We start from the raw sequence: 26,416 nt of genomic DNA, 5'->3' as shown, positions 1-26,416 counted from the left end.
CTATTTTAATTTGCAGACTGAGACGACTCAAACAGATTTAAGGAGAACAACACTTAATGCAACACAATTGATTGCAATCCATCATACTTTACAAACAAAATGTCCTATCTCCGTGCGGACAACCTGCTAACCCCTGCAGTTATTACCTCTGTGTCCTGAACATGCTCTGAAATGCCTATGATACTTATATTAACAGCTCATATTGCAGTCTTTTCTCTTTATGTATTAAAGCAGAACTAAGTAACTTGTTTACCTTAATAAATCCTTTTCGTAGTCCCTCTGGGGGTAATACAAGTGTTAATGGGGTGAGTGCGAGGTCTTTCATCTCCCCCCGGTGTCTCTGCCAGAAAACTAACTTAGCTGCCACCTGGTTGCAGTCACCAATACACACTAATGGAATCACGAAGAAGAAGCTAACAGGCTAATGGGCAAAGCTAACTGCGGGCTAGCACCACTTAAACAGTATTTACAGTCAAGTTCGAGTGAAAAAAATAATCTCTGTTTTGTAATTGGATGTTCGCTCTCTCCCTTTGTCTTTTCTGCCAGCGTAGTATTTACCCTCACAGACGAATAATGAGTATAAAACTGCAACATACTACGACACCTGCAGTGGCGCTTATGGCCTCTAGGGGCATGAGTTACTTAGTTCTGCTTTAATGCTCCCGAAAAAGCGTGAACTGCAAACAAACATTTTTTATTTATTTATTTTTTCTCAAAATCATGCATCCGTGTAATAATGTACGATACAAAAAGATAAGACATGCCGCATTGTGCACTTGGAGCCGACATACTGTTCCTGCGTGGTTAATCAGTAAACGAGGGAATCTTGCCATTTGTGCAAATCAATGGAAACTTTTCTTTGAACTGTTCAAAAAAAGACCTCCCACTTTAGGAGATGTTGTACTTTCATCTGGCCACAAATGCAATGTGAGACGTCTATGGAACAGTACAAAACACAACATAAAAATGTTTGGTTTGATAAAGAAAGTATTAAAGAAGTTCCCAGGGCACATACTAATGTTTATAGTAAGTATTGTGTTTTCAGGTGTGAAAGAGCACAATGACTTTCGCAGAGAACTATCTGTGCTTCAAAAACTTGTACTTCATTGCTGAGTTTTCAATAGCGTTAAGGCTAAAGACAGAATATTCCTTGTTCTATTCATCTTAGCATGCTCTGTAATATTGTTGTAGTGACAGGCTATTAAGAAGAGTTATTTTAGACGCTGCTGCTCCTCGCTACAGCTTCCTCGGGGGTATCATTTCACCTTCCTGCTCTATGGGCAAAAGTCAGTCCGAGTCAGTGTAGTCAAAACAGAGCAAATGCTTTTCTCATGTCAGGAGGTTGCCTAACAACCATTAGCGGACCAGGTTTTATTTTCTTTAGCTGCGCCACATCTGACGTCTTTGCTCTTCGGGGAGTATCTGGATGTCCATTTTTCAGTTCTTGAGGCACGGAGCCTGAATTTGGTCTCTATGGACTCAATAATTAGCTCATGTGTTGTGCATTCCTGAGCAGCTAGCGTCAGTGCCTCTCTTTGGTGGGAAACTTTGATAGTGGAGTTTTGGCGGCAAAGCGATACAAGGAGATGCTTCATCATAAATGTTTTGTAGCACATAGCTTACCGCGGCAGCAGCAGAGAATGTCTTGAAAAATGAGCTCAGACCTCCTAATCATAAGGGTTGATAACAGTTGCATGGACGTAAACAATTGCCTGGGTTTTCTGCCCTTGTCTGTAATGTGTCACATGAGGCAACTCTGAGCAACAACAGTCATTTACGCCTCACAAGCTTGTGATTAGCTGTCATTAGGACAAAACAAGCAAGCACTTTACTGACGGCGTTGGCATTGTGCATCTTTCGGCTCCTAGTGTCCAGTGCTAAGAGTATTGGGCAATGTGTCATTTATATAGAGTATATACAAAATACAGAATGCAATACTGTATGGCACATTCAACACAAAATCCTTCTACATAATAATGGCACAATACAATACAAAAATGTGGTCAAACTTCGTGTAGTGTTGCTCAAAGTATCGCTATGGTTTGTTGTGAAAAACAAAAAAGGACATGCCGACTTGTACAACTCATTTGAGGGAACGCAGTGAGCATCTCTAAGTGGTTCCCATGTGTATGTTCATCATACAGATCCACATATCAAAACAGACACTTTAGATTAAATACATTTTTTATCGATTTTGATTTGTTGGGTCATATATCACAAATCATAAAGCATTGCATCGTTCCCTTATGTGGCAGCCGTATGTGAAAATGTAAGAAAACACTGTTAGATTGTGCTTTGTGCAAAGATAAAGGAAATGCTGATTTCCTGAGTCAGACCTGGCACCCCCTGTGTTCAGGGGACTGAACAGAAAACGCTGAGTCTTATTACCGAGCCTCGTACTAGAGCTATACTGGCTGCACTGCAGGTGAGGAAGCCCATTCCCACCATCTGTGTCAGTTTTATTGACCACAGCTAGATTTGTGGTGCTTCACTGCTTGTGGTTCATAATCTCGCTCATAATAAAATTTCATGAGCAGCAGCTCAGATAATAACCACAGCAGGTTGCTGTTTAGATAGGAGACTGAGGTAAAAGCACAAGTTTCACTCCGAGATATTAGTGTTGTCCATGTGATGCCATTTAGAAAAAGAAGTCTTTAAGATTCTCCAAGAACAACCTGATCACAAGGATGAGGCTAAAAGCTAAAATAGATTTATGCCACTTTTCTGCAGCAGAGAGAGCTCCTTATATAACAATAATCAAATATCACATTGCAATATTATGATGATGTCAGCTTCTCGGAATGACATTGCAATACTGTGGGAAGGGTTATTGTGTAATTGTATAATACAACAATAAGAATGCTCCACCTCCTGAATATTCATTGGTGCCTCATACAGTCATAAATGTCATATCCTTTTAAAAAGTGTTTCATAATTGATTTTATTTTTTGGCTGTGTTCAAATTGTTGTGATGATTCTATGCTGAATATTTTGCAAATGCATTTTTATCCAAATATACATTTTCGACTGTTGGCGACTAATACTCTGCAAAGCTTGTGACGTTTACTGACTCAGACTGTCACAGTTTCACTTTTAGTACCAGCTGCAATTAAAACATAGGTTTGTGTAACTTGTTAATACACCATTCTGTCAGTGGGATACGACATTTACCTATTTAGCTAGAGTAAATGTCAGCTCGATTGAGCTGACAAACTTCCTTGTTGGGCATAAATGCTTTTTGGCAGGGTGTAAACAAACTACATGCATGTCATATTTGAAAAGAAACGCCTCTGACAAGGCGTTGACATCTTCTGGTGACCTGGATTGTTTATTTTTCATCACAATGAATTGATTTGGACACAGTCCATGTTCTACAACAGAATGATCCTCCTTTAGCCAGAGTTAGCTGCATGCAAACAATCTCTACTGTGGAAACAAACCTTTTTATTTATGCTTCACCATACCTGCAGAAAGTCATATCAGATTTCTCCAAATATCATAAGTAACAGCATTTAATTTAAATAGTCATGGCATATGTGATATTTATATAAGCAATATTTATATGAGCACTTTGTCTGCATGTAAATCATGAAAATAATATAAAAGGCGTTTGTGATAACAATAAATATGCAATAATGAAAAGTTTGCCAAAAATTGAATTCCATTTGTAAAAAGTTGACATTTGCTGAGTCACAGTTAGCAAAACACTGATAATTTACAATTAAGGTCAAATCGAAAAATATTGTCCACAATTGCATTGTTTTCTGCTTAGGAATAGTTAAGTTGATCATCATGTTGCACAGCTGGAAAAAAAAAATTAAATAGTGGATTGTATCAGACACTTTATTACTCATGTGGCATCTCAGTCCAACTGTCCAGATGGCAAATTTTGTGTTTATTCTTATCTGTTTCTACTTATGGTTGCAGCAAGAGGCAGACTGGATTGATATAGCCGTACCTTTAGTACAGTCTGCTATAATGGGGCAGCATAGGGTGGCTCATTTGGTGTGGGGCATTTGAATCAAAGACCAAAAGAGTGGAGTGAGGAATGTGGGAGAGAAAAGTGAATGGATGAAAGAAAGAGAGAAAGAAGAAAAAAAAAACCCTCTTTAGACAGAAAGAGAGGGAGAGATGGAGAGGGAGGGGCTTTGGCTGCCATCCTGCTCTGCGATTGGTCAGCTCTATAGCTCTATGCGTGTGCTTGTATGTGTGTGTCTCGCTCAACCCAGTGGGCGGGGGATTAAGCGGCGTCACGTGGTCCCTTTAGCTTCTTTCCACACAAACACTCGCACACATAGGCTATTCCCCCCCGAACACACTCACAGCTGTTGATTACTTCTCTGTCCCTAAAATGCTCACTTGAATCTCCGGCTCGGAGTCTGCAGCGGGAACCTCTGCCATAAAAGGAGCCTACATGTAATGCATCTGGACTGACGAGTTTAGTGACTTTCTCTTCTATCTCTGGTGTCTCTATGTACTAGAATCCAGGCACTAGAATAGCGACATGTGTTTTGGTATGGACTGCTACTACTGCCTGCTGTCTCCCATTCACTGAGGAGGAAGTAATCTGAAAAAGGTTAGTGGTTTTATTTTGTGATTGCTTTGTTTGAGGGGGATTTTGAGTGCGCGCCGTCCTCCCACCAGCTGCATGACACTGAAGATTACTGTACCGAATGTGATTTGTAATTTTAAGGGGGAATTCCAGGGCATTAGGCTTGCTTGCCTAGCTGCCCGCGCACACACACAGATATTCAGGGGCACTGATAGATACACTTGGCAGTAGCAGGGCAGCGAATGTGGGCTTTAGGAGAAGATTAGCCCAGGTTATCTCGAATGTAGACTACAAGAGGAACAGTATGTGAAGAGAGATTGCAGGGCTATTGCTGCTGCAGACTGAACGGGAATGATTTAATATTTAAACCAGGGCCTCATTGGAGCAAAATTATTATTATTTTTTTTCAGCACACTTGGATATTTGTTTACGAAGCACAGGTTTGAGTGAGATTGCAAAATAAAAGCTTGTTATGCGATGAAAACTGATGCAAGGTCAGTTGATGTGTTATTGATTTAGATTTTAGTATGGATCAAGATGTCTGCGTATTTCCGGGCATATTACAACATTAACATTTGAGGATGCTGTTCTTCGCTCACTGAAAGAACACATTCTTTTTTATTGTGGACTTAACATGGAAAAGTTTTGAGTCTTAGTGGAAAGAGCTTTTGTCCATGGAGAGGAAGCTTTTTCGGCTTCTTTACTTGCCAATACTTCTATATCTTCACTGGTGTTGGGCTGTAAAATTGTAATATATTCTATATTAGTAGTTGTAATATGTTTGTACTACATATTGCTGCTTCAAAAATGTAGCTGAGTTACACTACTTTGAGTTACTTTTGAGTTACTTTTGACAAAATGCAAACTGAAAATAGTAAAAATGCCACAGAGCAAAAGTGCAGTCAGAGATTTCCTTTTCCTTTGCTATCCCCATTCTCTTGTGTTTTGTTTTGAGGAGGTTAGCTACACATGCAGATCTTATGCGCCAGAGTCCAACTTGATTTGGTGCTGTATTTTATTTGGGGGGAGATTGGCATGTTTCCATTCGTACATCAATACAAACCATTTAAATGCACTTCTACAGTGGGGAAAAAAGTATTTGCTCAGTTTCCTATAGACTTTATATTGGATTTTGGCCAAATACTTTTTTCCCCACTGTAACTCGTGTTACTTAAACATATTATGTGTAAGTAATATGTTATATTCCTTAGTTACTGAAAAAGTTATACATTTTTGAAGCTCGTTACTTTGCTACCCCCAACACTGAACTTCACCATATATTTACCAGCATTTCTAATTTGGCACTTCTGTTGGTGTTTTCTTTTCATCATTGATATAAACCTTTCTTTGCTCTAAGCCCTTCTCTAAACCAGTTCTGTTGACTTCAGCAAAGTATTGTATTTCCCCCTATAATGTCTTTTGTTTTGCTTCATGCCAGTTTCTCATGCTGTAACTTCCATTTACAGTGATGATTATTCTTAGCCAAAGTCCAGAATCTTTCCTGGCATTGTTGTCATTACACTGGTAACACAACCCTGTAGTGTTTGTCTATTTTTAGGGGTGGGGCACAAGTAGCCACACTTTAAAGCCGCCCCGGGGCCATGATAACGATACCAGCCCGTGTGAGTGGAGGGCTGTCCAGGAGGCCGAACAGCTTGTCCCAACTTGTAGCGTTTAGTCCATTGGATTGTTTGCAACGCGCATTTTGTTGGATGAAATATGCCCAGTGACAAGATAGAGTTTGAAATTTAATCATCCGCAGGACAAGGCGAGATGGAGCGAGATACGAGGCAAGGCCAGACAGGACGACGAGGCAGCAGATATAGGTTTACACAGGAACTGCTTGTCCTCATGATATGTTGGAGTTTGTGTTATTATCCCTACAGGCTGTATCTAAATGCTGAATGGGAACTGAGGCGTGACGGCCGTTGGAGGGATGCATGACAATAGACGAACAAGAGAGCAGACAGGAAATACACATGATGAAAATGAACAAAAGTATCAAGAAATGAAATGATTTGGACATGGACTGAAAAGAAATACTTGCATTTGTTCCTTCGCCCTTGTGTTGCGCAATGTTTCTACCTTTTAGCCTGGATGCATAACATTTTTTTGTGTCATCAATTTCTTGGGCTGTTTCTTGGCGACAATAATGTAAGACAAGATAAGACAGCCTTTACTGATCTCAGAATGAGTCTTGAGTACTGTGATAACAATATTATTTGGATATTTCACTAAACCATTTCAACACAGTACTTATTATTACGTTTGAAATCACAAGCATTTTCATCAAATTGTGTAAAAATAAGACTTAAGTACTAAGTTAGGATATAAACAAGATAAAAACTAATCTAAATTAGAACAATAATGTAAAACTAAACGTTTCCACATTAAAGTTACCATGACATTTAGTTTTGTTTATTTCTTTAATACAGACAGTGCATATTAATGAGCATTTGCAACGTTTGCGATGTAAATATGCCAGATTATAGCAAAGATGCAGCGATATGTGGCACAGTCATGTATGGAACAACTAACTAATGGCTGTTAAAAGAGTGTTTGTAGATGGTGAAAGTTTTAATAGACTTCCCTCAGATGGACGCACCATGTGTTTTGGTACAGAAAAGGCCAGTTGCTCACTGAAGGTCGTGGGGTGAAAGGTCATGACTCTTTTGCCTCAGGCCACTGTCACAGTCTAGCACCCTCGGCAGTCACCGGGCAGACAATCACGGCTTCTATCAATTACAGTGCAGTGGCATTTCTCACAAAGGGCAACTGGCGACTCCCATTCACATCAGTCTAAATCTAATTATCTAATCCAGTTTCCTTCTTTTAAATCACAACACATATTTGAAGCCAAAAAGTAAATCTGAATTCTCAGCTGCATAATAAGAACGATAGGGGATTTTGTGACATTGGTGTATTGACAATAATAACATGATGACAGACTATATTATATTTAGAGATTGAGAATAGTCGAGATTAAATGGATATTTCAGGATTCATGACATAGGTCCTCATTTCCTAGAGTGTTGTTGATTTCTGGAGATATATTTTTTTTTTAAATTTCATTCAGTCCTTATATTTGAATAATTTAGTGGTGCTAGGCTAGTGCATGTCTATGGCAACTAGTAGCCTGCATTAAAAACAGTCTGACCCAAGCACAGTGCACCTTAGGCAAATCACTTACAACACCAGACTACCGATATAAATGCCTGTGTTGACTGAATAATTTCTTAAATATAGCCATTTTGCATTTAAAAAAAATATATATTTGAGCAGCATCAGCTTCCTGGTTGTAAGCTACGCAGCTGCGGAGTGATCTGCTCGGTTACTGGATCTACAGTAGTTTGTTTACCTGCGGCCGGCATTACTACACGTGGAATTCACAAAGGAGCTTTCTACAAATCAGATATGGCAACGTTTGGAGGACTACCCGATGAGGTTTTTTAATGCAGGCTACTAGTTACCATAGACATGCGCTAGCCTAGCACCACTTAACTCTTCAAATATAAGGACAAGAAATCAACAACATTCTGGATAACTAGGAAATGAGGCCCTATGCCAAAAATCCTGAAATATCCCTTTAAGTGATACAGTAGTAGGTGTAAACAAGGTAACAGCAGCACTGAACTAGGACTAACCCTGGAGTGACTAATATTTTAGCCAAGTGAATTGATAATGGATCTCATTGTAATCTGCTCCTTCGTATCCACATCTTTAATTCTTTTGCTCGGTCGTGGACCTCTCTGGACGTGACCAGTGGGGAGGACAATGATCTCTTTACAAAAGCACAGTTTGGGATGCCGCTGGTCTGGAGCGAGGCTGTGTGTAGGGACAGAGAGGGACAGTGTCTTTGGAATTCACCAGGAGACAAACTCGGACGGGACTTTATTTTGGTGAGCTACAGCTGCTCCGAATGCCATTCATACATTGGATTTAAGTCACGGATGTGCTTGAAGCGGTCGGTGATACCTCCACAGATATAACAGCATTTTGTTTTCACAACTTTACTGTTTTGTTTTGTTTTCATAGTACTGTGGTTTGAACTCTAACTTTTGAGTGGCGCGGAGCAGAAACAGTGCAGGATAAATTCACAATATCATATTACGTAACTCCGCTGTGTCCAGCTGTTTTCAATTAAAGAGGATTTTTGGTCGGATTTGATCCATTTTCTCTGTATAAACCGCAGCTTTGGGAAAGGGGTCAAAAGGAAAGGACAAGATGTTGCAGTGATCCTCTGGACTTGCACATTTGCTGATAAGGCAACGTGGAAAGTGCCAGGTGTGAGTTGATTCCTAAAGCAATAAACTCATCGGTACTGGAGGACTTCGACACAAAAGAGAATTTCAGCACATTCTGTTGTGGCTATAAGAGGCTTCATTTTTACAGTGAAATCTGTAAATAAACATTAATGACAAGGGGCCTCTCTGCTTGCTGTTAGCTGTGAAATGCACTTATAAAACTGTTGCATTTGCAAAAAATCAGGATGTGTTGTTGAATCATGTGTTGGGCAAGTTACTTTAAACCTGTGATATATTCTGTGTTAGTAGTTACAGCCAAACAAATGTAATATATTTGTATTACAGATTACTGTTTCAAAAATGTAGCTGAGTTACACCACTTTGAGTTACTTTTGGCAAAATATAAACTAAATACAGTAATAATGCCACAGAGCAAAAATGAGTCAAAGATTTCCTTTGGCCTTTTGGCATTTTTTCATCCATACTTTAATTTAAATGCACTTGTTACTTGAGTTACTTGAATTGTAATGACTAATATATGTGTAAGTAATATTATTATATATATATTGTTATATTCCTTAGTTACTGAAAAAAGTTATTTTTGTAGCTCGTTGTAGCACATTTGTAATACGTTACCCCCAAAACAGCTCAATTTTTTGTTTTTTTATAATGGGTAGATTTAGGAAGAGGACCTTTAATGGGTACATGATTCACCAGTGAACTTTTCATTAAGGCACAAATCATTGCTGTTTGATGATGTCATTATTGCTACCTAGTTTGTCATATTAAAAATTATAATATTAATTATCAAATCACCATTACCGCCTATTCATTCTCATCTTCCATCCGCTTTGCCTAATGTTTTCTTGGTCCACCTTTTGTGAACCTGTTGGACTGAACTATGCCCTGTAATCTCAGCCATAATTTTGAGTGCCCTGTGACCCCCTGAATGAGTAGCTTAGCAGCGTGTGTCCAGCAGAGTCACATTTCCCCCCGCCTCCTCCTGCGTTTCCCACCATAAAGAGTTAACCGTGCGGCGGGAGTTGTATTCTGGCACCGAGGCAATGATTTGGTTTGGCCTGAAGTCAAATGAGCACTGAGCTTTTAATGATGGAAAGCAGGAGGAGGATCCCTTTTGCCTGTAGCCGTCCCTGTCCACTCGCTAAAGCCAAGACGCCATCTGGAGCTGTAAGAAGCCCCGCCCCTCCTTAATGTGACCCCAGCTTATCCTCAAGACACACAAGACATGGACCGTGCTGCAATGCATTCTGGACAGTGGAGTGTCTTGGTATTCTTTCTACTTGTCGCTGCTGCACTTACACTCTTGTTGTGCTGCTGAATTTAATATTCGAGTAATCTTACATTGTGCCTGTTTTAAACTTATTGTCAATACCTCAGAAAAGTGCTCAAAAGCCTGTTAAAGCATGATATGCCCTTTTCAGTGTAAATGTTAAACAAGGATGGGTTGTGCGCCTTTTAGGGATAATATTTTGCTCCCTTTGAATTGGTTGTAAGTTAATATAGACTTGAATGACACACACAATATTCTAAAGATTGGATATGTTTTGACCATTTTTTTTTTTATATATCGTAATAACCCAATCATACATAGGTTTGGCATGTAAAGACGACAATTGGCACTGGTCCCACTAAGTAAAGTTTAACAGGTCATGGACAAACAAAAGTGTGGTCAGAGGTTCTAGCATTAGTTCATTGTGCCTGTAACGCCAAACTGCCTCTCACTTCTATGTGGCGTCGATGGAACAGAAGCTGCTGTTTGCGTCACAGGGTTGAGATGAGACTCGTGTCACACAGTCTTTTTCCTGTTTGGCAAACACTGTGATCATCTGCCAATAATAAACTATCTTTTATTCCATTAATCTTGTTTACACAGTCATTTCCCCTTTCTGCCAGCCATTTCTGAGCAGTTATATAATTTATAACCTGAATGGCTTCTCTGTATCTTATTACAGCGGATTGACTGTCTGGCTGATTGTATCATTAATGCATCATCACTAATTTGTGTGTTGATATAATGCCCCAAAGAAATGTGCCCTGGTGATTTTATACAGTCAGTGATTTTCAGGACATGGCCGCGAGATGGACTGAACTCTCATTCACTCTATCAAATTGTGCTTCTACATCCGCACAATATTGTTTTTGAATTTCTTTTACTTTGTGATCTTTTATGGTGGCAAGAACTGCTTAGGGATGGATTAAATGAAGCATCATCGATTTTGCAAAAAAACAGGAATACTCAAAAACATGTAGACAGCAGAGAGACGGAAGGGGAGAGTTCAGCTTCCTGACAGCCTGTTGGAAAAAGCTGCCCTTCAGTCCCTGTGTTTTGTCTCTTATATGATTAATCACACGTCTGCTATGTCTTTTAGTGTACTGTCAGTTACACTATTCAACTATAACATCTAACTCCCCTTTATCCATTTTCTCTCTCCAGGTTTGTGTCAGTGCGGCAGCCATAGCGTGACGTCAGGCTGAAGCCAGCATGAGCGCCAGCAGCCACCAGGAGGTGGTGACGACCCCTCCTGCCGCCTCCGGCACCAAGGAGCGCTACTTCGACCGCATCGATGTCAACGACCCGGAATATATCAGGGACAGGAACATGTCCCCGGACCTGAGGCAAGACTTCAACATCCTGGAGCAGAAAAAAAGAGTGACACAGATTCTCCAGAGTCCAGTGAGTGCAACTTCATCTCACTGACATTTTATCATTATGTGCTATATTACTGGCTGGATTTCAATTAAGTTCTGTATGAACTATGCATGGCTAGGATTTTATCAGGCAGAAGGTGGCTGTTTTAACAAGGGACAAACTTGGCATAAGTAAGTCAAGCATAAGTGTAGCAGCTCTTGTGTTGTGTTCAGTGGGCATTATCTATCAGAAGTAACTGTATGTGAGGAGCAAAGGCTGAAGATTTACTTCAGTTTCTGGCTCAAAGGTGCCTGAGCACAAAGTATCTTAGTATGTTGCACATAGTAACACACAACATTATAACCGAGAATAAGCTGGACAGTCCTTTGTCCCTGACTGGTTCATGCTGAATAGAACAATGACACCTTAGTTGCAGGTTTTTAAATATAATAACACATAGAAGATTACTTTGATGTTCCCAAAACACTCTACACATTCATCCTCCTGTATCTACTGTAGCTGATGTGACACTCAATACCAAATCAAAGCCTCGTCCACACCCCTCTCTCTGCCTCCTCCCGTGCCCTGTTTCCAGTGGCTCTGCTGCCGGCTCAGATTGTGCTGAAGCAAACACAAAGTCATGCTGTTGTATCAGTCCCCTGGAGGTCTGGATTCCCCAGTATTGCTCTGTTTGTTTTGTTAGCATTCGAGCTGCAGTACTGCGTCTACCTGCGTCGGCCCCAGCGGCTCATGAAACACACCATTGTTGCCGCTGTCCTTTCTGCTGTTTCGGTGCCCTTTGAACACTATTTTACGACAAGCCCCCTGCCTTTCATAACAGCCCTCTGGTAGTATTTGCTTTGTGCTATTGACCCAAGGTTGTTCTCAAACTGAAGTGCTCCAGTGTTGTTTGTGTATTGGGTTGTCACGTATGGAGATAGTCGCCATGTGCTTTAGAGCGTCTGAAACCTTCTACAAATAAACACATAGTCCAAACTAAAGATCACTTTTAAGCAAGAAACGTCTCGATGTCCCACGGTAGTAGATGAAGCCGTATTGTGTTCTCGTTCATGTGATTGATACTGGGCAGGGTTGACGGCTTGGTCCTGGTCTTTTTTAAGGCTTAATGCGAGCTGCATTCTGCACATGCCCAGAGTAGTTAGCGTGGCACGTTGCATTTAGTCACAGAATGTCTGGCAAAGCAGAGGGGTACGTCTGATACCACGTCAGACACTTGACACTCGGTGTGAATGTGTCTCTGGGCGCTCAAGAAAGAAGTCATGATCAACGTGGAAAACGGCGCTCAACATTCAGCAGGCCATGAACTAGAAAGAGTTGAATGAAGTTACTGTATGTGTTCATACATCAAAACAAGTCCAGGATCTTTACACAAGCTGTATACAGTACGTATTGCACTATTTGTTACTGATTTTTTTTAATTATTATTCACCTTGAGGTCAAGCAGTAAATGTGTAACATACGATACAAGTGTATATCTGTTAACCTTTTAACCCCCACCTGAAAAAGCACATTTTCTCCAGTTTGACTTTTTACCAAATCTAAAAGCTTTCTGAAAAAAGTGTCACTTTTTCATCACTTTTTGTCACTATTTTGACAAAGTGACAAAAAACCGAAGAAAATGTGACAAAAAAAGTGACGGAAAAGTGACGAAAAAGAGATGGAAAAGTGGAGAGAAAGTGACAAAAAAGTGACGGGAATGTGATGAAAAGGTGTGACAAAAACACAACAACGCATGGAAAAAGATCTGATTCGATGAGTTTTGTAGGCCTTCGCTTTCGAATGAGGCGTTAACCTTGCTTATAGGCTGTGAGCTCCAGTCGAGAAGCTTTTAGATTTGGGAAAAGCTGAACTGGAGAAAATATGCTTGGTTAAGGCGGGGGTTAAGAGGTTAATTGGAGTAACATAAAACCAGCAGCTGCTCAGATGAGTGACAAGAAGAAGCCACTAAGTACTTTGAAAACCTCTACTATAGTGAGACATTCCTGGACGTTTGGAAGGTTAAAGAAACACATGGATTTATATACTGTACATTTGTTAGTCCTACCATATCAAAACCCACATCAAATGTCTAGCTAGAAGCCTTTTGATACCTACCTATATATACCACCTATAGTCTCCCGTATCTGGTAACGGACCGCTGAGCTCGTAGCTTGCAGTTATTGGAGTTAATTGGTCACTGATGGCTCTTATTTACCGCTCTGTCAAACCCTGCGCTTGAGCTTGTGAGTTGCTGGTGTGGTATGCATTTTTTTCCCCGCGCTTGATGTGGCTTTTGAACTTGTGCCAAGCCGCCGCTCAGCCGCAAGTAACAGGTGGCTCCGCGCGGGTCGTGATGGGTGCATTTGCTCCGCCCAAATTCAGCTCCAACAACATCTATAACAAGTGTGCATGATCCCCCGTGCCCGCCTCCTCTGCCCCCTCTCTCCCTCTCTTTCGTCGCGGTTTGTTTTGGTTGCAGTGTTATGGCACTCGCCGGGTTCTGAGATTACATGTTTCTCAGATCGCAGCTTGTGTTTTAAAGTTGGACCAATATAGACCAGGCGGGACAGCTGATTTTGTACGGCCAGCTTAAGTAATTTTCACATCTGGCAGCAGGCGAGGTCGCGCACCGAACCACCAATCATCATGATGAGATACTGCACAGGTAATGAGGGATTAGATGGTTTTAAGTGATGTCATGCAAAGCTGCAGTCATGTAAACCTCATGTCATGATGTAAGTTTTATTACTTCGAAGGTCCAAGGCAAATATTCAGCCACTGTGTTCAAAGACATGTTTTTAAAGCATCAGTTCAAAGTTAGATAATTTCATTTTTGGCGGTGGCTCTACAACCAAAGCACAGACAAGGCCGAGGAGGGTGTAGCTGTGTCCACAATTTTGTCTGGTCTGGATAATTATTGTAACAAACCCAAACCAGAGCATGATTTGCTGTAAGAGATTCCATAGAACACCCTTCGACTACACCACATGTTTGGCCTCTGCATTATTTTTAATGACATGTCACGTTTTGTTTTTTTAAGAGAGCCAGCAAAATACTTTTAATAACAGTGATAATTGGCTTTGACTTGTTTTGCTCTTCCAGACTTGAGAAGCTTCTCAAAGTGATGCAATGTCAATTGTTCGTTCACTTCATACTCTGTGGTAGCAAGTAGGCCTGTCACGATGATTAGTATATTGACTTCGTTCAATAAATAATAGGTAGACGATACATTTTTGGGCTCCATGTTTATTGTCTGTTTATTGCAGCTTGTGTGGTATTTTATGATATGATTATGCACTTTTAGAACGTAGGCTTACAGTCATTTTATGCTTTAGATTTGACTAGACTAGAATCTTTAGAGTCAATATTTATCGTGATATTTTCCTGCCTCGATATATCGAACATTCAAATTTTGTTACCGTGGCAATCCCAGCTGCAAGTCCACAACTTTAGTCATAACTGCCCTGGGGTACATTGACAGAAGTGAGGCTGTTTATCGGCTGTCATCCACTTACTCCCCCACCACATTCATACAGACAGGGTGTGTGAAGTCTTCTGATTATGAGACGACCCGCACTGCCTGAGCTTCTTGACCCCAGTGTATAGCACAGTATAAGCTTAAAGTTGAATTATGCAACTTTTTTATGCAAAAAAAGTTGATATTTGTTTGTATTTGACCTTGTAATGACCCAGCGGGTGTATGAGGTTATCATGGCGCCTTTACTTTCCAACACAGTGTTCTCTACAACGCTCCAGATCAATTTTTTTTTAGGTTTTCTAGTGAGACGGTCCATCCGCAGTGAAAACCTCCCAAACAATTGATCCTGGAGCATCCTAGAGACCGCTGTGATGGAAAGCAAAGGTGCCATGATTACGTCTCATACAGCGGGGTCACTACAAGGTTTTGTTTCATATAAAAAAGTAGCATAATGCACCTTTAAGGATATTGCACACTTTACAGGCGATTTTCTTGCCATTGCCCCTTAAAATCTCTTGACAGATTAGTACAGTCTGCTGCTTGTACACGCCTCCATATTATCATTGCTTACCAAGTCATATCAAATAAAACATGTGGGAACAAGATGTGGCAACAATTATAAAATTACAAAGCGTCTCATGTCTGTCCTTTGACAAACTATCGAGTCGGCTACCGCAAAACTAATGTCTTGTTTACCCAGTCATTTTGGTATTTGAAGGCATGTTTTGTCAAGACACCTCTCGTCATCAAGCCTACCTTATACTCAGCAAACGCACTCGGGATCATATGGTTTGTTTTTCTTGTCATTAGCCTCTTTATAATGGTCATATGAGAAGAGCAGTGTGAATACAGAGGATAATTGAGCTTGTTTATGGCACTGATGTCAGGAGAAGATAAAGACAGTCTTGTGAAACTGGCCCGGAGGAGCCCTGAGCTGACGCTGCTCGGTTTCTGTCTCATGATGTCAGGTTTTCTCAAAGATGCTATTAATTTGAATTGGATTTTGTGGTCAAGCCCATATGTGCTCCTCTCACACTATCCATGCGGGGAACTGGTGCGCCTCTGATCAAGTTTCAGTGAAGTCAAGAGGTCAGAAGATGCACTGGATTGAATTTGGACAGAATTGAATTTGGCTTGTGCGCTGCTGGTGCTGCTGTTTTTGGCACTGATGTTCTCTTCCCTGTGAACAGGTCTGTTTATCGTCGGAAATGGGTCCCTGAAGACGAAATCTACCGCGCTTCATTTAGGAGAGCACTAAATCAAACAATAGGGACTTTATTGATGATAAAATTCAAGTATGTAAAAGCCAAACTATGAAAAAGGTGCGACTTATAGTCCAGAAAATACAGTATGTTTTAAAGTCTAGAGTGAGCTCACTTTGCATATTGTGTCCAAGTGCATTACGTTTGTGATGAGTTTCAATAATAGCTAAACTAGGCTGGAGCTACAGGGTTAATAGGTTTTATACTTAATCAGACTTCATGGAGTCAGGATATATTGTTGTTTACCGTAAATAATTATCGGCTTTGTTTTGCTCATTTCTTTAGGTTGATATTTGCTCAAAATGAGAATTGACTTCATAAACTAAAGAAATGTATAAATTGGCCCTTTTGCCTTTATTTGTTTTTTAATAATTCAGCAGATTCAGTAGTTTCTGGTTTCAAAGATAGCTGCATATCTGTTTATTCACTTTTTGCTGTAAAAACTATGGAGGTCTCATTAGATACATTAGTGGTTCAAATCACTCCAGAGGGTCTTTTGAAAACCTCAGTCGCTCCATCTCGCAGCAGCTGGTTTTGCACTTTGACATTTTTACAACATCTTTCTCTGAGTCGTAACGCAGCGGAAGCTCCCGCAGTGGAGAATTAGCCTCAGGAGTGGAGTATAACACTGTTAAGTACAACCGAGGCCTCTCAAAATGAAACATCAAATAGCACCTTACACACAGATGCGCTCAGCGCGTTTTTGAAGTTTGTAAAGGATATAAAGCTTTGTTATGGACTATGGCAGTGTTTGTGAAACGGTGCCTGCAGTGAGGTAGATTTGCTGCTTTCAGGTCAAGTCCAGTGGAGACTTTGTTGTGAGACACGGCAGGTGAAGAGGAAAAAAATGTAATTTGACCAATAACCTGAAAATTGCTTTTTTTTTAAGCTAGCCATTGTTAAGAACTGCTTTGGCCATGGTTTATTCCTATTTTAAACCTGGTTAGGCCTAGTTTATTCCTGACATGCCTTGTCATAGACCTGGTGATCCTCAGAGAGACAGTTTTTTGTTTTAGATGGTACTATGTGTTACAAGAATGCTCTTACAAAAATGTGTCTTTGTTAAAGTTTGAATAATTGTTGATAAGTGATGTAGGAATGAATTAAATGCCTTTAAAGCGAGGAACAAACCTTGGCTTCAATAAAAAATAGATCAGATTCGCTTTGGGCTACAACGAGAAGTAAAGCTTGAAACACATAATTAGTTTCGCTACTATTCCTGCTTCAGCATAAGGAGGGCAGCCAGTTATGAAACCATGAAAACCATTTTACGATGTGCTACTTCTCCTACAGTTACAGAGCAGTGCATTTTAATAATTTGTGCCTGGGAATTGGTTTGATCTTTTTATTTCTTGATAGTTGCCTCAGTTAAATTGCCAGCATATTCTGTCTTAGCCCTCTTTTACTGCGCACGGTGATGGCCTGACAGAGCTGTATTGTGCGTGTAACACTGCGGTTGTAAAACTATAATTACTGCCATGCCCTCTGACTGTTTATTTACCTTTTAACTATCCTTCTGACAACTCAAGCCTCTGTGCTCTCCGAGTGAACTGGAGTTTTACTGGGGCTGTAATCCTAACCGGCCAGGGGATGTGACCCAAAACACACCATTCACACAGGAGCGCCATGACATTTAATACGGAGCAGGTAGAGCTTTGCTTCTCAAAACGTGGGACTGGAACTATGGGTGGCTTAGCTCTTTCTGGTGTGGTGCAGAATTGGAGAGGGCACACCTGTCAAGCAAGGGAAATTTTTCGGCACCACAACCAAAGCTCCAAGATAAGGGTAAAAATAAGATTCCCGGGCCAAAACGAGACACTTGACAGAGAAATGCAACCTCGCGACAACTGCCTCCAAGGCCACTGCAGGCGGCATTTCTCACAAGTCTAGTGGCAGAATTTTTATTGTTATCATTTTGTTATAATACGGGAGATTTACGGGATGATACTAACGCGGGAGGACGGTGGTAAATACGGTCACGGCCAAAACACACTTGACAGCTATGGGAGAGGGTCTGAGATTGTTTTTAGTTTTGTGCTTAGAGACAGATCCTTTATTGTGTCATTGGTGCTTGATGATACTCTGATTAAAGTATTATTAAGACGAGGCAATATCAAATTATCCTTTCACAATTGTTCTGTTTAGGGCTGGGTACTGTTATGGTATGGGGGGGGGGGAAAGTAGGTATTGCTGGTACAAATAAATGATATACATTTTAAAGTAATTGTTATTTTATGGTATAAATGTTATGAATTATTGTTTTCTGGTTCTAGAATCAGTATCTTAACCTCTTAACCTCCACCTGAGCCGAGCACATTTTCTCCAGTTTGGCTTTACAAATTCTAAAAGCTTCTTGAAAGCCACACAAGAGCAATAAAAAGTTACAAAAACTTGATGAAAACATGGCAAAAAAGTGTCAAAAAGCAAGGGAAAAAAGTAATGAAGAAAGCAACAAAAATACAACAAAAAAAACAGACAAAAAAGAGACTTAAACACAATAAAAATTCTTCAAAAATGTGACAAAAATGTGACAACGCAACAAAAAAGTCACGATAAGTTCTGTACGTCTTAGCTTTCAAATGAGGGGCTGCTCCGGACAATAGGCTGTAATCCCCAGTTGAGAAGCTCCGTTAAGGCGGGGGGTAAGAGGTTAAAGAGGTTAGTTTAGTTCAGTTTAGTTTGTTTGAACTGTTAACATTCATTTACTTTCGGATGTCACATCTTTACACAGTAATGGAAGCTCAAAAGGACCATTCAAAAGATTTCTATGTGAAATGCCAGTTGCATTGGTGAGGTTTTGCTACTTTTAAACTATTCACATGCAGCTACACGTTTCCCATTTCCAACACACAATACATGTTAGAATTGCACATGTTTTCAGCGATCAAATGTACAGTATGTAAAAGTACTGACAGAGACAGATATCGTAGCCTACAGCAATAAAATGGTGATGGTTTGACATGCACTAAGCTGCAGTGATGTTTACTCTTGTGGTTCACGTCCACGCTGTTTTCGAGCCTCACGGCAGCCCGTAATTAATTTCAACTGAACTGCGATGAATCGGAGAGAGAATGAGGTAATGCAGGTTCACAGATTTTTTGCTTTGATCCGAAAACTCAAGCTCAGACCTGTCCCAGCAGACGTTAAAAGGCCTGCTGTGCCGCCCCCAAAAGCATGACGTGGTACAACTGTTAACGCACAACAATAACCACAGCTTAAACAAGGTCAGCAGCTCAACAAAAGGCCGTTTCATAGTCTCACGAGAGCAGCTTTCGACAAGGAAATGGGCAAAAGAAAAATAGTGAGACATTTCAAGCATTTGTGCATGATATTTCCAAACATGCATGATATAATAAGTAATACAGTGATTTGTAATAATAACCAGAGTAGGGTCAAAGAAAATATACAGTATCCTTGGTCCCTCCCACTTTTGCTCCTGTTGTACTTTAAACCTGAAAAGGCGGTGTGTTGTTCGTGTCACTCTAATTCTCCCTTTTAAGTCCTTCGCTTGCATTTGAGGAGATTAGCTTTTTGTTTGTTTCTGAGCAGCCCCCGATAACATCATTTACGAGATAGGATCACATTTCCTCGTCGAGTAAATCACAAATCTGGTGCGGCAGGGATTTAATCTGGCTGCTGGATTAACATGAGCCTTTGCACAGGTAAACATTGTGTCTGTAAGACTCTCGAATGTCTCTCCTGAAGCAAAGCAGCAAAACCAGGCTTTGATCAAACGCTTTAGTGGCTGCAGATGTGGAGGTTTTGCGAAATTATGAAACGAACCCGATGGTGGGCCTTTGGATTAATGTGTTGATGATGAGGATCAGATCTGTCATAATCTGCTCGGACACACACATGTGGAGCAGATGCCGCCAGAGGTTTTATTTGTTATGAAATGCTTTTTTTTTTTTTTTTTTGTGGACTTTTACAACCACTCTGTCACAACAAGGACTACAGTATTTCCGTATGATTGGCATTGCATTATAAGCATTTTTTGTGCTAAATATACTAGAGATGCACTGATCCACCTTTTTTGCTACCGATACTGGGATTTGAGTATCTGCCGATATCCGATATTTACCGATATCAAGAGATTTTCTTAAAAATGGCTTTCTCTGAGTGAAAATTTGAATTGACTCTTTTCTCCATTTTAAGATCAATAAAGTCATATTTTATTGTTGATATGATGTGATATTACAGATCAATTATCAATAATATTTATTGATAAAATCTTGGATAAAATTTAACAAGTATCACTGGACTTTTCTACACTAAATATCTTTGGTTTTATGACAGGCTTTACATTAATATTAACAACCAAAACTGGTATCGGTTCAGTATCGGATATTTGTAGCCCATACCCAATATCGTATTTTTTCCAATATCAGCTCCGATATCCGATACCAGGATCGGATCAGTGCATCCCTAAAATATACACTGTTGGCCTTGTCTTAATACGTCGTGATATGATCAACAACATCAAATAAAACCATATTTGTATGCTCTATGTACCCTATATATGCACTACATCATGTGAAATACAACCTTTTATCCTATTAAATTGTATAAGATGTTAATTATCCATGTTTTTGTCTATTTCACATACATTTGAGTTTCTGGTTGTTATTAGTGTATTTCCTGATCTTTTTACATAATCTTTGATACTTCTTGTTGATTCTTACTGCACACAAGTCCAAAACGATCACACAATTCTGGTAAATGTTCTCACAGACGGGGCTGGCCTGTTTGATTTGGCCTTTCACTTTTGTGTAGTCTGTATGAAAGATGTCTCTAAGTTCTGGCCCAAACTGTTGATCTTTTGAAATCAGTCTGTGTAACACATTACCACATCATTATGCCATTGCACCACTCTTTGGAGAGTTTTACCGCAGATCTCGCCGAGTGGTGCCAGAAAACTGCACACTCTGTCCGCTCAGAGTGAGGGCGCAACAACCTCCCAAACATGAAACGCCTCAAACAGTGTCATTGGTTAAACTCGCATTTTCTCCAGTTCAACTTCAACCAAATCGAAAAGCTTCTTGAAAAAAGTGTTTAAAAAAAATGAGACGAAAACAAGGATGAAAAGGTCACAAAAATCCAACAGAAAAGCAACAAAAAAGCGATGAATATGTGTGATATTTTTGTGATGAAAAAGTGATTAAGAAGTGACAAAAATGTAACAAAAAGCAATGAAACAAAATGTCAAAAAAGTGACAACAGCGCGGCAACGATGTGGGGAAAAAGATACTTCAAAATCAGATTTGTAGGTCTTAGCTTTCAGAAGCGGCATTGCACTGGCCTATAGGCTGTAACCTTTTATATTTGGGTAAAGCTGAAGTGGAAAATGCACTTGGTTAAGGCAGGGGTTAAGAGGTTAAGAAAACCAAAGCCAGTTCTTTTTTATTTCCTACTTCAAAGATTTTTTCCCCCCTGATTTTCATAAGCTGTCCTTTATTTGCATTTTTCAACTCACAGAACTGTTGTCCCGAGTTTCTGAGAGACGCTTGAACGCAGCACAAGGCGCACACAGTGGACGGTTGCTTAGTGACCGCTCCACAGAGACAGGAATGCCTGGCCCCAGTTCAAAACCAGTGGTGTGTCCGGACGGGACGTAACGAGCTCTCACAAACACTCAATATGACATAAAACCAATGGGGCAAAAAAAAAAATCCATTCAGATCTGGCTAATGGAGGGTCCTGCGGGGCAACAGAGGGGTACGGGGAAGTTGAGTGTGCACAAACAAAACTCTGTTGGGACCCGGCTGACTGCTGCGTAAGTGCTGGGATGCGAGGATTGCATGGATATTGAAGGGTAAAGAGATGGGGGGAAATGGTGTCATGGCCTATTTTCACTCCCCTCTGTGTCATTTTTACCAGTCAGACGACAATAATCGATCTGTCTGACAATGTGTGATTGTACAACAGTGACATAAAAACCTCTTAAGATACTCAGAAAATGCAGAAAATATTGTCAATTTCTTTAAAAAAAAAAAAAAATGTATTTGAGGAGAATCCACAGATCCTTTTGTTAAAATTTGGTTTGGAAATCCTACTGTTTGTACATAGCAGTGCATTTGCTTTGCCCCCTATAGGTAAATGTGCCCATGACAAACAATTATTATCACTGAAAGAATATTTAAAAATTACGATCATTTGATGTACATGTACACACACTAAGCAAGATCAACAATTATAATCGGACCTTATGACTCTCTCTGATGGAAGACTTCAGTGATGTGTGATTTTTTTTGGATTGTTGAGATGTGGATATTGGGATGCAGCCCTATTATACTGATCATGGAGGAAAATGAAATACGCATCTTGGTTTAGTTTGTTTGTTGAAGGGCTGGGTACCATTACATTTTTTTTCGATACCAGTACTTTAACAATGCTTGGTTTTCTCGATATCGATATCTGAACGATTCTTCTTCCGGTGCCTATACTACGATATTTGTCATCTAGAACCAGAAAACAGAACAATAATGTGTGGAAGATCTACAAATTTACTATATTGGGTTAATCTCCAAAATAATGGAAAAATAAATATTGGGGAATAAACTGAAACCACCAAGTCATTTCCTTTCATTCCTTCTAAGCATCAAAACTTGGATCTTAAGATGGAAGAGTTTTTTCCACTTACTGCTTTGATACCGGTAAACCCTAACTAATTATAGATTAGTCCGACTCTGGAGAATCTTCTCTTTCACAGCTGATTTCCGCCGGATACATACATTGTGTGTAAATTCCTATATGGTCCACTTCCTGGATTCTTTTGCATTACTAACTTTAATGACATTAGCCTTTGAAACAGAGGCCCGCGGAGACGTTAACGACCTTATAGAGATGAGTTATCCCCTCGCCCATAATCAGCTGTGTTAAACTACACTACAGTTTATCCTGTGAATGGGCCTATTGTCCGTATATCATGTACAGTGTCATCTGCTATCTTGTGATATCTGTACATTTGATTCCTGAGCTTAAAGCCGCACTGTGGAACATTCCAGGTTATATGTTAAGTCATCACCAGAGCAACTTTACTGATGAAAGTAAACAATGAAACAAAAAAACTGTGCCAGCGATACTGAACTATGCTGTAATGCTCAGCTTGATGATTTGTTGTGTGAAATGTCAACCAGTATGGCTTTACTGTAGAAATCACCAGAATCGTACAGTCCATCCTATGAGATAATCCACCCCGGTGCATGGGGACTTGCAAAACATCATTTTAGCGCTAGCTCACTGTATTAAACACAGGGATTTGTCATAAACTGACTCACGTTGGACAAACCAATTGGAAAATGAGGCACGGGCCACACAGTCAGCCAATCACAGACCTGGATCTGCTGTACACAGACAATGGGGTGTTTGTTCTGGTGGTGCCCTGGGTTTTCTTGGGACAAAGTTTTTGGAATTAAGTGAAATAAAAAAGGAAATTATGGAAGGGGAGTAATTGGTGTGTTTAACTGACTTTATAGTGAAAGTACGGTAAGTTCTATAGTTATTAGTAAAAGATCTCTTCCTGTTCCCTCTGTACCTTCTCAGCTGGTCACCTCTCTGTCAATATGGTCAATAATCAACCAGACTATTTGGACATTTTCAAAACAGCTGAAAACTGTTTGAATTAGCCGACTTACTGTTATTTTATTTTTATTAGAAGTTTATTCTGACATTTTGCATGTAATGAGTCACTTAAAAGAGATGCATCTGTCTTAACCTTAACCCCCACCTATACCAGTTATTATTCGGGTATGCAGGCATTATCTAAATCCAAGGCTTCCTGAAAAAAAGCGTCAAAATAGTGATAAAAACGAGACGTAAATGTTGTAAGCCTTAGCTTTGAAATGAGGCATTACACTGGCTCGTTGGCTGTAAGAAGTTTTAAGATTTGGGTAAAGCCGATCGGGAGAAAAGGGGCTAAGAGGTTAAAGTACATTAATCATTAATTCAAACTTTATTAAGGACACATAGTATCTCATACTAGGAGAGATAGTATAAGAATAGGGAATATCCACAGAAAAAAAAGGTATTTGGTTAAAAAGATAAGCTGTCTGTTGATTTAACTGCTGTTTACTGAAATGTTTGACAAAATCCAACTTGACTTTGAGTAATGAACTGATTTCATTGTCAAAATTGTGTTATCTAAACTAGTTACAAAAATATGAAGTTGTTATTGAATAAATGATCTCATAACTTTCTGTCTCTTCTGTGGCAGGCGTTCAAAGAGGAGCTGGAGAGCATGATCCAGGAGCAGCAGCGCAAAGGCAGCGTCCCGTCTGGGCTGCTGGCCCTGAGACAGATCGCAGACTTCTTCATGACCAGCTCCGTGGGCGGCTTCAACACCTCCCCCCTCAGTGAGTGCAACAAAACACTATACCGACTCTTTTCAGCCCAAAACGTGGAGCCTGATACCAACCAAAAGTCTCAAAGAGCAACCTGTAAGGAGCAGTGGGAAGTTGCTGCTCATGTCTAGATAACTACACGTTTTGGGTTGATGATTGAAAACCATCCAAGAAAACTCACCTACACAGAAAGTCTGGAAATTGAACCCAGGACCGTTTTGCTGAGAGACACTGTGACTGCGTGACAAGTGCAGTTTGATTCGTGTTGGTGCTGATAGAAAGGATTCCAACCCACGTCTCTGTTCTGCTCTGAGCGAGTGACAAGTGGATTTAACCTCTTACTCCCCACTTTAACTGCATTTTCTCCGGTTCGAATTTACCCGAATCCAAAAGCTTCTTGACTGGAAGCTTGGCCACTATAACACCTCATTTGAAAGCTAAGACCTGCGAAACTTATCATGACTTTTTTGTCGCTGCGTTTTTATCACATTTTTTCAGCATTTTTATCGTGATTTCATAGTTTTTTTTTGTGTATGTGATTTTGTTGCTTTTTTGACGCTTTTTTTGTCATGGGTTCGTCAGTTTTACCGTTACATTTTTGTAACTTTTTTGCTGCTTTTTCATCACTCTTTAGTCGTGTTTTTGTCGCTTTTTACTGTATTGTTGTTGTTGCCTTTCTGGCATGTTTTAGACACTTTTTTGTTGCGTTTTCATCCTCGTTTTAGTCACAATTTTTTTTTTACACTTTTTTACAAAAAGCTTTTAGATTCGGGTAATACCGAACTCAGGAAAATGGGCTAGGTTCAGGTGGGGGTTAAGAGGTTAACAAATCATAATGAAGTGTAAACAATGAGAAGGAGGAGATAGCTTTCTTTACCTCTTACAGGCATTTTAACACAACATGATTCGCATCGTACAAGGAAACATATTGTTTTCCTCACATTATTATAACAGAGATAAAGAAATAGACCGTTTATAGTATGAGTTTACAATGCAGCATTTCTTTTAGTGGGGTATAAAGAATGGAAAACTATCCTGAGCTTCTTTAACTATTATCAGACACAGACCATCAATATTACATGAGACACTCCATTACCAAACTTGAGCCTTTTGTGCTTAAGGGCTTATATTCTGCGGGACAGCCCTGCCCCAGACTCCGGAAGAGCCGCGCATTTTTTCCAGCGTTTTGATCCTGTCGTCCAGTCCACAGATCCATATGTGGAGCTGGTTTTAATCACAGGGCAGGAATGCACAACTAATGCCCAATTACATGTCCAAAACTCCTATAGCGGCCCTGTCTAGTCTGTCGTTAAAAATACAACCGTAATGAGTATGTTCAAGACTGCATCAACAAACTGGAATGTTGTTGTGAGGAGACAGGTGTGGCACAGTGGCCCATGGCTGTGAGCTCAACGGCCTCACTTTGTCTTAATTTGTCTTTATGTGTCGCTAATTATTTCTTTCTTCGGGAAGGTCTGGGAATGGTGACCCCCATCAATGACATGTACGGGGTGGACGGGTCTACGATGGTGAAGGGGGAGAAGCAGCTGCGCTGTAAACTGGCCAGCGTCTACAGACTGGTGGATCTGTTCAGTTGGGCACACCTCGCCAGCTCCTACGTCACAGTGAGTTGCAACGACAAGGCTTCTAGTAAAACACACCATGGGAAAATGCTAAATGGTTGTTTTTCAGCTGACTAATTTCGAATTTTAAATGAAATACATACAAAAGTGTGTTTTCTCAAGGGATGCCTTAACAAATAGACATTACCGTATTTTCTGGACTATAAGTCCCTCCAGAGTATAAGTCGCACCATCCTTGGCAACTACCTGGGCATAGAGGCTAACTAGTAACTGCATTGTTGAAAAGCCTCCCCTGGCAGTTGTTCAAG

General features: G+C 40.2%; 1 protein-coding gene across 6 annotated transcripts in view; it reads left to right on the top strand.

The window, feature by feature from the left end:
• add3a (adducin 3 (gamma) a) overlaps nucleotides 1-26,416 on the top strand; it is a 79,772-nt gene that overhangs the window by 36,132 nt on the left and 17,224 nt on the right. For 2 of the 6 annotated variants that reach the window (XM_079553896.1, XM_079553891.1), the window contains exons 1-4: nucleotides 4,277-4,576; nucleotides 11,252-11,491; nucleotides 24,399-24,537; nucleotides 25,999-26,150. In XM_079553896.1, coding sequence (XP_079410022.1) covers nucleotides 11,300-11,491; nucleotides 24,399-24,537; nucleotides 25,999-26,150 — 483 coding nt within the window. In that variant the 5' untranslated portion in view covers nucleotides 4,277-4,576; nucleotides 11,252-11,299. Of the gene's footprint in view, nucleotides 1-4,275; nucleotides 4,577-11,251; nucleotides 11,492-24,398; nucleotides 24,538-25,998; nucleotides 26,151-26,416 lie in introns of those variants that run through there. The other 4 variants (XM_079553893.1, XM_079553892.1, XM_079553895.1 and 1 more) reach the window with 3 other exon arrangements.

Source organism: Gobius niger (genome assembly GCF_951799975.1).
Source record: "Gobius niger genome assembly, chromosome: 3".
In the NCBI taxonomy this organism is placed as follows: domain Eukaryota; kingdom Metazoa; phylum Chordata; class Actinopteri; order Gobiiformes; family Gobiidae; genus Gobius; species Gobius niger.
Note: the sequence above shows the minus strand (reverse complement) of the source record. Positions and strands in the feature narration are given on the sequence as shown.